This window comes from Maylandia zebra, linkage group LG11 (genome assembly GCF_041146795.1).
Source record: "Maylandia zebra isolate NMK-2024a linkage group LG11, Mzebra_GT3a, whole genome shotgun sequence".
NCBI classification, from domain to species: domain Eukaryota; kingdom Metazoa; phylum Chordata; class Actinopteri; order Cichliformes; family Cichlidae; genus Maylandia; species Maylandia zebra.
In genome coordinates this window covers 20,765,048-20,777,320 of record NC_135177.1, presented here as the reverse complement: position 1 = coordinate 20,777,320, position 12,273 = coordinate 20,765,048, and the positions used below count along the sequence as shown (strand labels likewise).

General features: G+C 40.5%; 1 protein-coding gene across 1 annotated transcript; it reads left to right on the top strand.

Moving 5' to 3' along the window:
- Nucleotides 1-8,607: 8,607 nt before the first annotated feature.
- Nucleotides 8,608-11,834, top strand: ino80c (INO80 complex subunit C). Its single transcript, XM_004541400.3, has 5 exons — nucleotides 8,608-8,897; nucleotides 10,136-10,255; nucleotides 10,360-10,471; nucleotides 10,920-10,987; nucleotides 11,093-11,834. The coding sequence occupies exons 1-5, from the start codon at nucleotides 8,718-8,720 to the stop codon at nucleotides 11,222-11,224; spliced, it is 612 nt and encodes a 203-aa protein (XP_004541457.1). The 5' UTR covers nucleotides 8,608-8,717; the 3' UTR covers nucleotides 11,225-11,834.
- The last annotated feature ends 439 nt before the right edge of the window (nucleotides 11,835-12,273 follow it).

Below are 12,273 nucleotides of genomic sequence, written 5' to 3'. Positions count from 1 at the left end.
ACCACAGCGTACCAATCTTCTGATTGCTGCTTCCAGCAGGATAATGAGCCATGTCACAAAGCTCAAACTCTCCCACTGGTTTCCTGAACACTGTGGTGAGTTCACTGTACTCAAATGGGCTCCACAGTCACCAGATCTCAATCCAGGAGAGCACCTTTGGGATGTGATGGAACAGGAAATTAACATCATGGACGTGCAGCCAACAAACCTGCAGCAGCTGTGCGATGCTATCACACAGGAGTGTTTCCAGCTCCTTGTTGAGTCTATGCCACAAAGAATTAAAGTAGCGCTGAAGGCAAAAAGGGTCCAAATAGGTATTAGGAAAATGACCAGTGAGTATATATCCGTAACGTATCTATCCCTAATAATAGAAGCTGCTTCCATCAGGACGTTAGTTAATAGTGTCTTGAGGATGCAGGGAAGTTTAATATCAACTGGGAAATATTGCTGAAAGCAATATATTGTATCAGGCCATTTACTCACATTTTTCATCCTTTCTGTCACAGTTTTAATAAAATATACAGTTTTATATGAATACATAGGAATAAACAACAAATTGGTCATGAACTGATGGGAAGCACTAATAGGTCATTTTAAAAGAGGGCTACCTCAGCTTGTTTTTATAGGCCACTACTTGCACACATACCATCAATCCAGTGAGACCTCAGATCCAGCTAATGGCTTTTCATGTATTGCTATATAGAGAGGATAAAAAGCTGCACAGAAAAAAGAAGGAAAAGCAGAGAAAGGTGAATGGGCGCTTCTTTTCTGGCAAAAGGAAAAGGGAGAAATGGGACACGCTCAGTTACAAGAAGCTATAAATAAGATGTCAACAGTATTGCTCACCATTACCTGCTCCATCAAGAGTGTTTAGATGCCTTGACTGAAAACACAACCTTTTTTGTCACAATTTATTACCAGAACAAGAGAAGCAGTTGGGAGCGCTCACACCATTTCCAGTGCTGGGCAGAGCTAGCTGTCTGCCTCAGTGAGTTCATTTTCTTCAACTCATACCAATTTATTGCTCGCACATTGCCTACAACGGTAAATTCTGTTTCACATTGGCAAAGCAGACACGGGTGTAATTTTGAAAGATACACCGCGGTCAACATATGTTGTGCAAGATATGGTGTTGGTCCACTCTCTCAGGGTTGCACATGCAAATTGGTTTGTGTCAGCGCGGGTGCCAAACTCCTGTTGGACTTAATGAAGTCAGCGAGGAGCCGAGTCTCATTTTTATGAGTCATCGCTCTACCTGCACAGACAGAAAACACTCTGCCTCGACTTGATGAGATGTGAATAGCAATACAGCTGCACTTCTAGGTCAGGACATGCACGGTGTATTCAAAAAGCAGCATTGAGCACAGTGAATGATTAAATATGTGATACACACACACACATGCTCAACCTATTTGCATTTTCCCCGGACAAGCTTGCCATCTTGTGTTAGTCATTATGCATTTACAAAAAGTTCCTACAATCTTGTTATTTTTTCTTTTCTATATTTAAATCTCACATGTGCAACCCCCCCCCCCCCCCCAAAAAAAAACCCCAAAACAAAACCAAAAACCCAAAAAACAAAACAAAACAAACAGATAAATAGCCTGAATCAGCATGAGATGCAAATAAACCAACAAAAAAACCCCAGCTTAAAGCCTGTGGGATTGGGGGGGGGACGACACTGCTGTTTTAAACTCAAACCTTGGAGTAGGAAAGGAGAATGTCACCTGCTAAAATATCACTGATGCACCTCTTAGAATGACACTAAATGCAATGCAAGCATTTGTTTATGCAATACAAAGTATAACTAAGGGGGAAAGGGGGTGGTTTTGTTTTGTTTTATTCAGCTTTCTACTGATACCACAGTCAACATTGGCCAGTTTTGGAGATTTTGCATATGCATTGATTATTGTATCCTAACCCAGCATCATTTCACAAAGTAGAAGATGTTATCTTTTAAGTTAAGTCTTAAGTCATGCATTTTGGTTCTTAGAGTTATTCTCTTATATGATTTCCATTTGTGTATGCCAAATGGTAAAAATCCATTAAAAGTTAGATATAAACATAAACAAAACCTACCTTTACCTTTACAACAGGTTGCCGGTGATCTTGCGGATCTTATGATGGTTAAAGCAGCCTTTTTTTCAACTGTACATTTTTTTTTTTTTGCTTCAACACGTGCGCTCATTCATATCTAAGTGATAATCAAATATATACAAATGCACATAAGCTAGGAAGGATCCAGGCAGGCGTACAGGCCTGCTTGTGCTCAAACACACACAAACGCTATCCATTCCCATTAGAGACATTGACACACACCCAGCACCAGTCAATGGCCTGCTTACATAGATCAATAAGTTTTGCTTCAGGTTGCGGCTTACATGTTTGCCTCCCATACCACACAGAGCCACTAGAGCAGAGAGCTACCTCACTGGCTTACACAACGTTCTATAAAATTGCTCACAGCATGTGTGCATTTTTCCACCAGAAAATCCCCAATAAAAGCTTTTGTTTTTTCTCGTTTTTTTTTTTTTAGCAACAGGATACTTGAGAGCAACAGAAAACAGCTTTCCTTGTTGAAAAGAAGAGCTCTGTGTGGCACCCAGGTGAGTTTAGGCTGTACGCTTGACAGCTGGTGCCAAATCTTTTACTTTGATGTTGGTGGTTCTGCCCTGCTGCTCCAGACGACTGTTTGACCAAATACAGCAGGTGATGTGTTCATTAGAAGTGGCTTGTGCAGGTCCAGTGCCCCACAGCTACATCTCATAATTTGAGCCATAAAACATTCATATATGTTTGCAATTGAGCTTAAGTAGAGTCTCTAGATATACTTTATTGATGTAGCTGGCAGCAGCAGTGTCTCAGTACTGAAAAATGAATGAGGCATTTGGAAAGACCTTCTGAATCAGCATTTCCCTGGTGAGCCTCGTCCTCCAGTCACAGTGAGGACGGGGAAAGAAAAGTAGCTGAGCAGCAGCAGTCTTCCTCTGTGTGTGTCTAAAATACATACACACAGCTTGAGTTCATCAAGGTCTTCCCAGCAGCTCGGAGGGCACCGAGTTGAATTTGGATGTGGTAGATCTTTGTTGTGTAAGCTGGCTAAATGCTGACAGGTTCTTCCCTGGTGGGCCAGCACAGAATGATGGATTTGCTGGAGGCACTTCCCCCTCAAAGGTGTTTGTGTAAAACACAGTGACTGAATGACAAGAGCACAAGCATGTACTTCCCAAGGCATGGCATAATGCTCTGATCAACAAGTAGATTACTGTAGACCAGTTCAGGCTGCAGACACACACTGAACAGCAACATAATTAAAAGCACCATCAGGTGAAGTGAATAACATTGATGTAGTGTTCCCAATGTCCCAGTGTATTCTCCCTGAATGATAAGCATATAGTGATAAACTAAATTTCATAAGAATTGCTTGAATGAGTTGGGTCAAATTGTGCCCTTGACTGTTCAGTAGAAATTTATTATTATTTTACCATGCTCACTTGGATAGGCACATGTGAGGGGCAATGAAATGTATGGGAAGTAAAGGCGATTACATTTTTGGATTTCTTTAACCGCTGCATAAATATATTTCCTTTCTTGTGGAATTTCAGTGGAATACTGTGACGGGGTTGCAAGCAGTTAGTGCTTCATTTCACAAGGGAGAATGCCTGGAAACCACATTATATGATAAAGAGCAAATGGGCTTAGATTGCTTGGAGATCTAAAGCAGTTGCGGTTGACCTAGCTCTTGTGGACATACCATGACTGAGATGCCTGATAATCTGTACAGACATCAGCCTATATGTTTGTATGTAATTTGTAGAATGAGAGCAGATAGCAGCACAGAACCTTATGACTCAAGATAAGAGGCTGTAAGCTGGTGCAGAAATCTTTGCAGGAAGGAAAAAGTTAAGCAAGCAGTACTATGGATTTCTTAGGAAATAAGAGAAAGTCTAGTCCCACAGTTCATGTAATCTTATTGCCAAAAAGAGAAAAGAAAGAAAGAAATACTGTTGTCTTTGGAAATTTGTACGAACATATCTGGAGCTCAAATAGAGAATAAAACATCTGAGTGTGGAAAGATTACGAGTTTGTATAGTGTAATCAAAGCCTCCAAAGTAAAAATGAAACAAGGTCACGAAAAACTCACTGTAACCCTTTGCAGCATTATTATTTGAGTCTACTGAGAATCTAAAAAAGAAACTTTCCTTAAATAGGGTGACCGGATACCAACAAACTGAATGTGGGCCACAGACTATTTATGTGGTGCAATATAGGACATGTTACTATTGCTGAGAGCTATTCTGAAAAATCTCCAATCTCTAACTTAAAAAAACCCAAAACAACAAAATTATACAAGTTAAAGGTTTAACAAATGTACTGCATTTTATCTGAATGCAATTTTCCCAACTCTTTCACTAAGAAACCACAGGAAGTATTCAAGAAAGCCTAAAATTTGCATTAAAGGTCTTACGTACACATGTACAAGTATGTACATGTGTCTTTGTGCATTTGTGTATTCCTTGGTTCTAATTCAATAATTCAATAACTATTAGCTGTTATTTCAGCAACTGTTGTGCGATAATAGCCGTTGAGTTTCGGATGCAACTCATAAATGTATTTTTGCAAGTTAGAGCTAATAAAAATGAGGGTCATTGTTTCAATGAGTGCAAAGGGGCACAATGATTAAAGATGCTGTACAGTCCCACGTATACTGGGCACCTGGCCGCCCTTCAGTATGTATTTTCACTCAGTATAACCCCTTTTTATAGGGATTCTTTATGGTTTGCCTCCAGTTGTGTGGTACCTCCTGAACAACACATGGTGGCAGCAATGTTCCACTGACAGGATTTTTTCTGTCACTGCTAAGCCTACTGACAGCTATATTGAAGGTGGTATTGGTTTTAGGAGAGTCAAGTCTAACAATCAAATAATAACGCATTCTGTTTCTTGGCTTCTTTCAGATACAGTGGATATGTTAACTTACATTCAAGAAGAACACTGACAACAGTACTGACATCCCTTTGTGATAATAGTTGTAATGTTTAACATTAAAATGTTCAATATTAATAATTTACTACTGCTCTTTTTAGTACAGGGTTGAAAATAATGAGCAATATTTTAAAATCCTTCAAAGGAATTAAGTTGAATTTAGAGAAGGCCCAAAAAGGGACACATTATCATTTTTCCATCTTATAAAATAGGCTGATTCATACTTATACTTAGCGGAGACTAACAGAGTCTCTACTAATTTGCAGGCATCCATCCATCCATCCATCCATCCATCCATCCATCCATCCATCCATCCATGGTATCTGTTCTCCCAGTACAGAATCACAGGGGTGCTAGAACCTGCAGCTTGACAGGGCAGGGGGATAGGTTGCCAGCCTATGACAGGGCTAACACAGAAAGCACAATATTAAACTGAAATTCTTAATTCAGAGAACCTTACAGTCTCGGTTCCCCCCCCCCCTGTCAGATCCATAGCTTTTTAAAAACTATTACACTTTCTGAGTAAATGAGAAATTTTGTTTCATGATTCCAGAATCCTTTCTACATAATTTCAAAAATACATGTGAACTGAATTATTACAATGCAAAATGATAAAAGAGTTTGATGAGGCTCACAGGTTAAATGGAGTAAATGCTGGAGCTTCATACTGATTGAAGCTTGATGTCATCCATTAGGGCAGCTCACTGGTGAAGCAATAAATACTGTAACTACACACAGCAAGGACCTGGTGAGTGGTTTATGAGACTCCAGTTCTCTTGTTGTGTCGTTTTCATGTCCATGTACAGAAGTGTGGCCACACTATATTTCCCCTCGGGATTAGCAGCGTGACCATAAAATCTGTAGGCTTTTAATGTTCTTGGTGGAATCAATCTCTCCTCTCAGCGTCAGCTTCAGTGGCTCTATGATGTTGTCACAGTAAAATCTGCTTGTTTTATTATTCGTTTAAAGTCCTTCTGTGGAATATATGGAAGGTAGGCCACAGCAAGGGGAACACTGTCATTTTTCCATCCTCTAAAAGTCAGTGTTGATTATATGGGAACTTCACATATTTTCAAGTAATACATGTTCTTATTTCAGAGGCCATGCATTTCAGAAAGAGCCTCTGAGTCACCAGTGACCTTATATCCAGTGGTTGTACTTGTAGAATGCAAACATTTTTTGAACACAGGCTTTCAGGGGAACAAACAAATGCAAAATCTTGCACAACTACATTATTAAAGAACAAGGACGCTGCAAAAAGATACAGGACCTGTGGCTGCTCAACTGAATGCAAAGTGGCTCTTACAATGTTTAAAAGGGGAAACATTAGTTAGACAGCTTTGGAGTTAATAAATATATAAAAGAACTATACAAGATCAAAGGAACCCCAACAGCCTTCATCAGGAACTCAATGGGGATGTGGTGAACAACACTAGAGGCCAACTTCAAGCCAATTGATCTACCAAAGACACGTCCCCTCTGCTGTTCTGCATATTCTGTTCTGTTCTGAACCAGCTCAGTGAGATCATTGACACGAGTGGTTAAGGATACAAACTATGGAATGGAGCAACTATCAGGCACCTACATGGACGGCATCAAGCTGTTTGCCAGGAATGAACGACACACTGATTCACTCATCGACACCACTAGGATGTACAGCAGCAACATTGGAATGTCATTGGGGTTTGAGAAGTGCAGTCGGATGGTAACAAAGAGAAGAAAGGTAGTCAGAACTGAGGGGATTGCACTATCAATAGGCAACATTGCAGACATTGAGGTCTGCGAAACTTACAGGCAAATGGGAACCATGAAGAAGCTGCTAGAAAAGCCGGAACCACCAAATACGTGCAGTGGGTCAGGCAAGTTCTGGAATGGAAAGAACAAGATTAAGGCATTAACACCTATGTCCTGCCGATAATCAGGTACCCTTCTGGGATGATAAGCTGGCCAAAGGAGGAGATAGAAGCCAGTGACATCAAGTCAAGGAAGCTTCTGGCCATGGTTTCACCCCAAATCCAGCACCCTGAAATTGTATGATAAGAGAAAGAAAGGGCATAGAGGACTAGTGCGTGTCAGAACCACTATCCAACAAACATCCATGGGTACATCAGGAAGACGGCCACAACAGGCCGTGTGCTTAGTGGATACCTCAATCAGCAGAAACCCAAGAAAGAATAGGAGCAAGGAGAAGAACCATCGTGGAAGGACAAGACCCTGCACGGTATGTACCACGAGCAGATGAAGGAAGTGGCTGACATCCAGAAATCCTACCAGTCGCTAAACACAGCTGGACTGAAAGACAGCACAGAGGCGCTAATCATGGCAGCACAGGAACAAGCCCTAAGTACGATCAGGCAAGACCCAGGCAGGCTGTGTAAAAACGCCCCTGAGACAATCCAGCACATAACAGCAGGGTGCAAGAAATAGCAGGCACGGCATACATGGAACGCCAGAACCAAGTGGCCGGGATAGTATACAAGAACATCTGTGCCGAGTAGACCTGGAAGTCCCGAGGTAAAAATGGGAGACACCCCTTCTCAGTGGAATTACCATCCCCATCCTAAATGACCACAGACCCCTTGTATACAGTCCCACAATGTTTCTGTTTCAATGTTTCTACACATACACCATGTATATAGTTTACTCACATATACATATATATTGCTTCTTCTTCTTTGTATATTGTTTTCTTTACTTTCGCACCTTTGTGGTCCTGTTATCCAAGTTCGCTGTGCCAGAAACTGCACAATGACAATTAAAAAAAGTTTGAAGTCTAAGTTCTAAGTTCTAGCTAAGATAGCTGAGACCGAGGTAAGATCCTGTGGGAGTTCCAGATACAGATGGACAAAATGGTGATGGCGAACAAACCAGATATAGTAGTGGTGGACAAGCAGAAGAAGACAGTCGTAGTGATAAACGTAGCTATGCCACCAGGAATCGCATTGATTTCAAAATCCTTCTGCTCACTTTTAAAATTCTGAATAACCTGGCCCCTAGGTACCTAACTGATCTCCTTGATCTGTACAACCCAAAGAGAGCACTTAGATCCTCCAGCCAACTGCTCCTAATGCGACCAAGTTCTCGTTTAAAAACCAGAGGTGACCGTGCTTTTGCCATTGCTGCCCCTAGACTCTGGAATAATCTCCCAGTTGATATCCGTACATCGGAATCAATTCAATCGTTCACCTGTTCACTTTCGATGCAAATTAGTTTGACTTTCATTCAGCCTGCACTACACCATGTAATGTAATTTTAACTATTTGTTCCTTGTTCTGCCCACATTGCGGTTTTATTGTGAAGGACTTTGATGTACACTAGTCTTTTAAATGTGCTATAGAAATAAATTTTGAGTTGACTTGACGTGAGGAACCTTAGGAAGAAGGAACACCAGGAGATGGAAAAGTACTAAGGGCTCACAGAAGAGCTCAAGAAGATGTGGAGGGTGGAGGTAACATAAATATATATATTTATTTGTATATTATTTATATAATTTTAATAACATATATATGTTATGTTTTTACAATTAGTGGTTAACACAGTATAGTTTATAATCATCAATAAATATTAATGTCAACTATTTAGCGGCTTACGTAGGCGGAAATGAATTGATTCCACATCCGGGTGAAACGCTGTTTACGATCAGGATAGTGGTTGGCTCATGCTAAGTGCCGAGGGAGAAAACAACGTTTATAATTATATATTATAGGTACTTTGCTCCAGAATCACCACCTATGGCAACTCAGATCCCTATAACCGTCAAGACTCCCCCGCCAGCCGCCAGCACCGCCGCTTTCCGTGGGAAGAAACGTCCCGGCAGTCCCGCTGTTTCAGCCACTCAGCAGATCACCGGGAACAGCAGCAAGAAGAAGAAAGGGCAGCCAGTGGTTACTACAGCAACAACCCAGGCACAGGTAAAAGCTAACCGAGGCACAGTAAAACACCTCAGGTGTGTTGCAACGTCTTTTTGTCATTATCAAAAACTCGCACCAAGAGTTAGGTAATAATAAAAAATATGTCCATAAAAAAACAAACAAACCAACAATCAGCACGATCAAACTTCAAAGGCAGAAATGCACCGACTCGGATTGCCAATTTTTAAATTGTGACCTCCGATTTTCCTTCTCAGAACTATAATTGACTGCACATGTAAACTAAAGTCTTCTTTTCTTCTAAATATTATTTTCACAATAAGAGAAGTGATTAAAGTTTATAGTTGCCCCAAACGGCAGCAAGCTACAGGATCTTCTCTCACTCACACAACGAAAAATAAAGTGCTTTGCTGCTGGAAACGGGTACAGATGATTAACAGGAAAATGAGCTGATGCAGACCAAGCTTTACCTGACAGATTTTAGTTTACCAAAGAAAGCGGCTGCAACAGATTTATGTGACAAAACCAGTGTTATGTACTTTTCTTATTTTCCAGCATGTTTACCAGGCAATAGGACATCATCCGTTTTCTCTTTCCTCTCTCATTTTTTTATATTTTGCTCATACTTGATTTGGTCTTTTGCACATACCAAGGCTCTGAGCTTTGACACCTGTTATTAGGTTTGTTGTTATGAGGATTTTCATACTAGTCCCCCTGTGGTTAACTTTGGTGATCTTCATGTCCTCGATCACAGTGAGGAGCTTCCACGCCAACGACATGTCATTGTGTGGCTGAGAGAGTTTGTGTGTGTGTGTCTGTGTGTGCACGCATGGCTCACAACTGGTCATGTGGGAGGCTGATCAGTCATCGAAAAGGGCCTTAACCACTGGAAATCATCCAGTCCTGGGCCCTGGCCAATCAACTAGTGCATTTCTAGTAAATTTGATGTTTAACAACTCTCAGTGAATTAAAGTTTTTTAGACTTTTGGATTTATTCATTTGTTTTAGTTGTGTAAAAATGATTTTGAGACATTCCTGATATAATTTTTTTTTGTCATAGATTATGTTTGTATTTTGTATTTTCTTTTTAAAAAAACAAATTCTCTTTTGCATTGTTACTCCTGCTCAGGTATGATTGTAAACTATTTTTCTTGTTGTAAGCACCTGAGGTTTCAGTCTAAGCTGGGTATAGCCAACTTTTGCCATTTATGCATAACATGTTGAACATGTGAATTAAGTCAAACATGTTTTCTGTATATCTAACTGTTGTGTCTTATCAGATGACAACAGTAGAGACGGTGGCTGAGGTGAAGGCCGTGGGATCGGCGGACAGCGGTCCAACCAGCACCATCACAGAGTCCACTGTAAAGCCTCCACCATTTAAAGACCACACATTCATGGTGGGTGCATATGTCTGCATGAATCTGAGTTCATCCTGTTCCTTTGTTTCTCCTTAAATTTTTATTCTCCTTCTTTTTTCCCTCCGCTTTTCTAATCTTGGCAGCATTCGGGAATTGGCGGAGCAGCAGCAGGCAAAAAGAACCGGACCTGGAAGAACCTCAAACAGATTCTGGCATTGGAGCGTACCTTACCCTGGAAGCTCAATGATCCCAACTGTGAGTTTCTTCTTTTAACTGGAGTCATTTTTGCATTTGTCAGCTATAAACAATTCCAGCTCCATTTCCATTTTATTAAATGGTGGTGAATTAATACTAAAACACATTTTTTTGTATTTAAAATGTGACTAACAAAGCTGACATTTTAAATAAAAAGAGAATGATTTGCCATTTTAAAGCAAAAGCACAAATTACCACTTACCCCCCCCCCCCCCCCCCCCCCCAAAAAAAAAGGATTTGTTTTGTCCAACGAAGATTTGCTCTGTATTTTGCTCTAGTCATCTGCATCCCACCTGCAGCGACTCTCATCTTTAATGCAGTAGTTTGAGAATTGCTGCATTAGTAATGAGACTGATGAGACTTTAAAAGCCACTTCTCTGTGAAAATAGTGCAGATAACAGTACATTTCAAATTTGTAGTTCATCTTATGACCCTTTTGTGTTTGTAGACTACAACATTGATGCTCCGCCATCCCTAAAACCAGCCAAGAAATACTCAGACATCTCTGGACTCCCTGTGAGTAACCGTTCTGCTAAAAAAAATGTTTTAAGTTGGACAGTATTACTTTAGCCAAGTCTTGTACAAAGAACACACTGAGTAATCTCTCTTGTCTTTCCTCAGGCAAACTACACAGACCCACAGACAAAGCTGCGCTTCACATCTTCTGAGGAGTTCTCCTACATCCGTCTCCTGCCCACTGATGTTGTTACAGGCTATCTCGCTCTTCGAAAGGCAACGTGCATTGTGCCCTGACAGTCGAGCAAGGCTTCAAAGCTAAAACAGGTTCAAACCTGAACTCACCTCATGTCAGCGTAGGAAGCTGTCAGGCCAGCGAGGAGAGCAGGTAGTCTAGACAGTTGCTGGAGATCAAAAGCTGACTGTAGCTAACCGTTTGCACCGTTGTTAGTAGCAGGGTGAGCTACATCTTAATTGTTACTATGTGACAAAATCAATTAAACAAAATTGATTTTCCTTTCATCTAGAAAGATTGTGTTGGGCAATTGCTTATTCTTTTTATGAGGCATGTTTCTGTCAGTAGCTGGATGTTACATTGTAAATATGCCAGTGGGAAAAGTTCATTCAGAAGTCAGCAACAGGATGTGCTTCTGCTTATTCGTTAAAAAAAAATCTCCTCAAATGTAAATGTTATGTTCCCATTACGTCTCCCTTCTTCCTCCTTCCTCCCTGCTGTAGTAACTGTTTACACGCAAGTTTCTGTGTTCCACTTTGTTATAATGATCTGTGCTTTCATTGGTGGAAATGAAGAGTAGAAGAGCAATGTTTAACCTGTTTTTTTCCCCCCATCTTTTTCATTGACTCAGTTACTTTTCATAATGTGCCTATTAAAACTAGCTTGAATGTGGTACTAAAGTTTGAGTCTCTTTTCCACCCGCGCTCTCGTAAATGAAATTTGTGTAAATTTACATCTTCATTTACATCTTGGATAGTCACACAGTCAAAGAGAGATGAAGCCAAAAAGGTGTAATCAATATTTTTATAAGCAGCAAATCATCAGATGGACTTAATTTCACGCATCATTTACAAAAATATAGCGTTGGTTCCACAAGCAGCATTTTACGTACAATTTACCCCTCTACCTGAGTTAGAAATCGCACTTGGCAGGCAGCCACAATCATTTTCATAAGATATTTCATGGTGCTTTATGAAAAATTAAAGAATAAATTCTGTTGTGTTTCTCATGAGAGGGATTCCTATTATGCAAATAATAAAAATACAGGCTAAACAGCACAAATAAGGATACGTAAATACGACAAGAACCACTAAGCTGTGAGTCCAACCTG

Bases quoted from the DNA above. Each gene is read 5' to 3' on its own strand.
- ino80c (XM_004541400.3), top strand. From the start codon at position 8,718: ATGGCAACTCAGATCCCTATAACCGTCAAGACTCCCCCGCCAGCCGCC. The intron at 10,472-10,919 runs GTGAGTTTCTTC...TTGTGTTTGTAG, and splicing joins GAAGCTCAATGATCCCAACT to ACTACAACATTGATGCTCCG. The intron at 10,988-11,092 runs GTGAGTAACCGT...GTCTTTCCTCAG, and splicing joins CAGACATCTCTGGACTCCCT to GCAAACTACACAGACCCACA.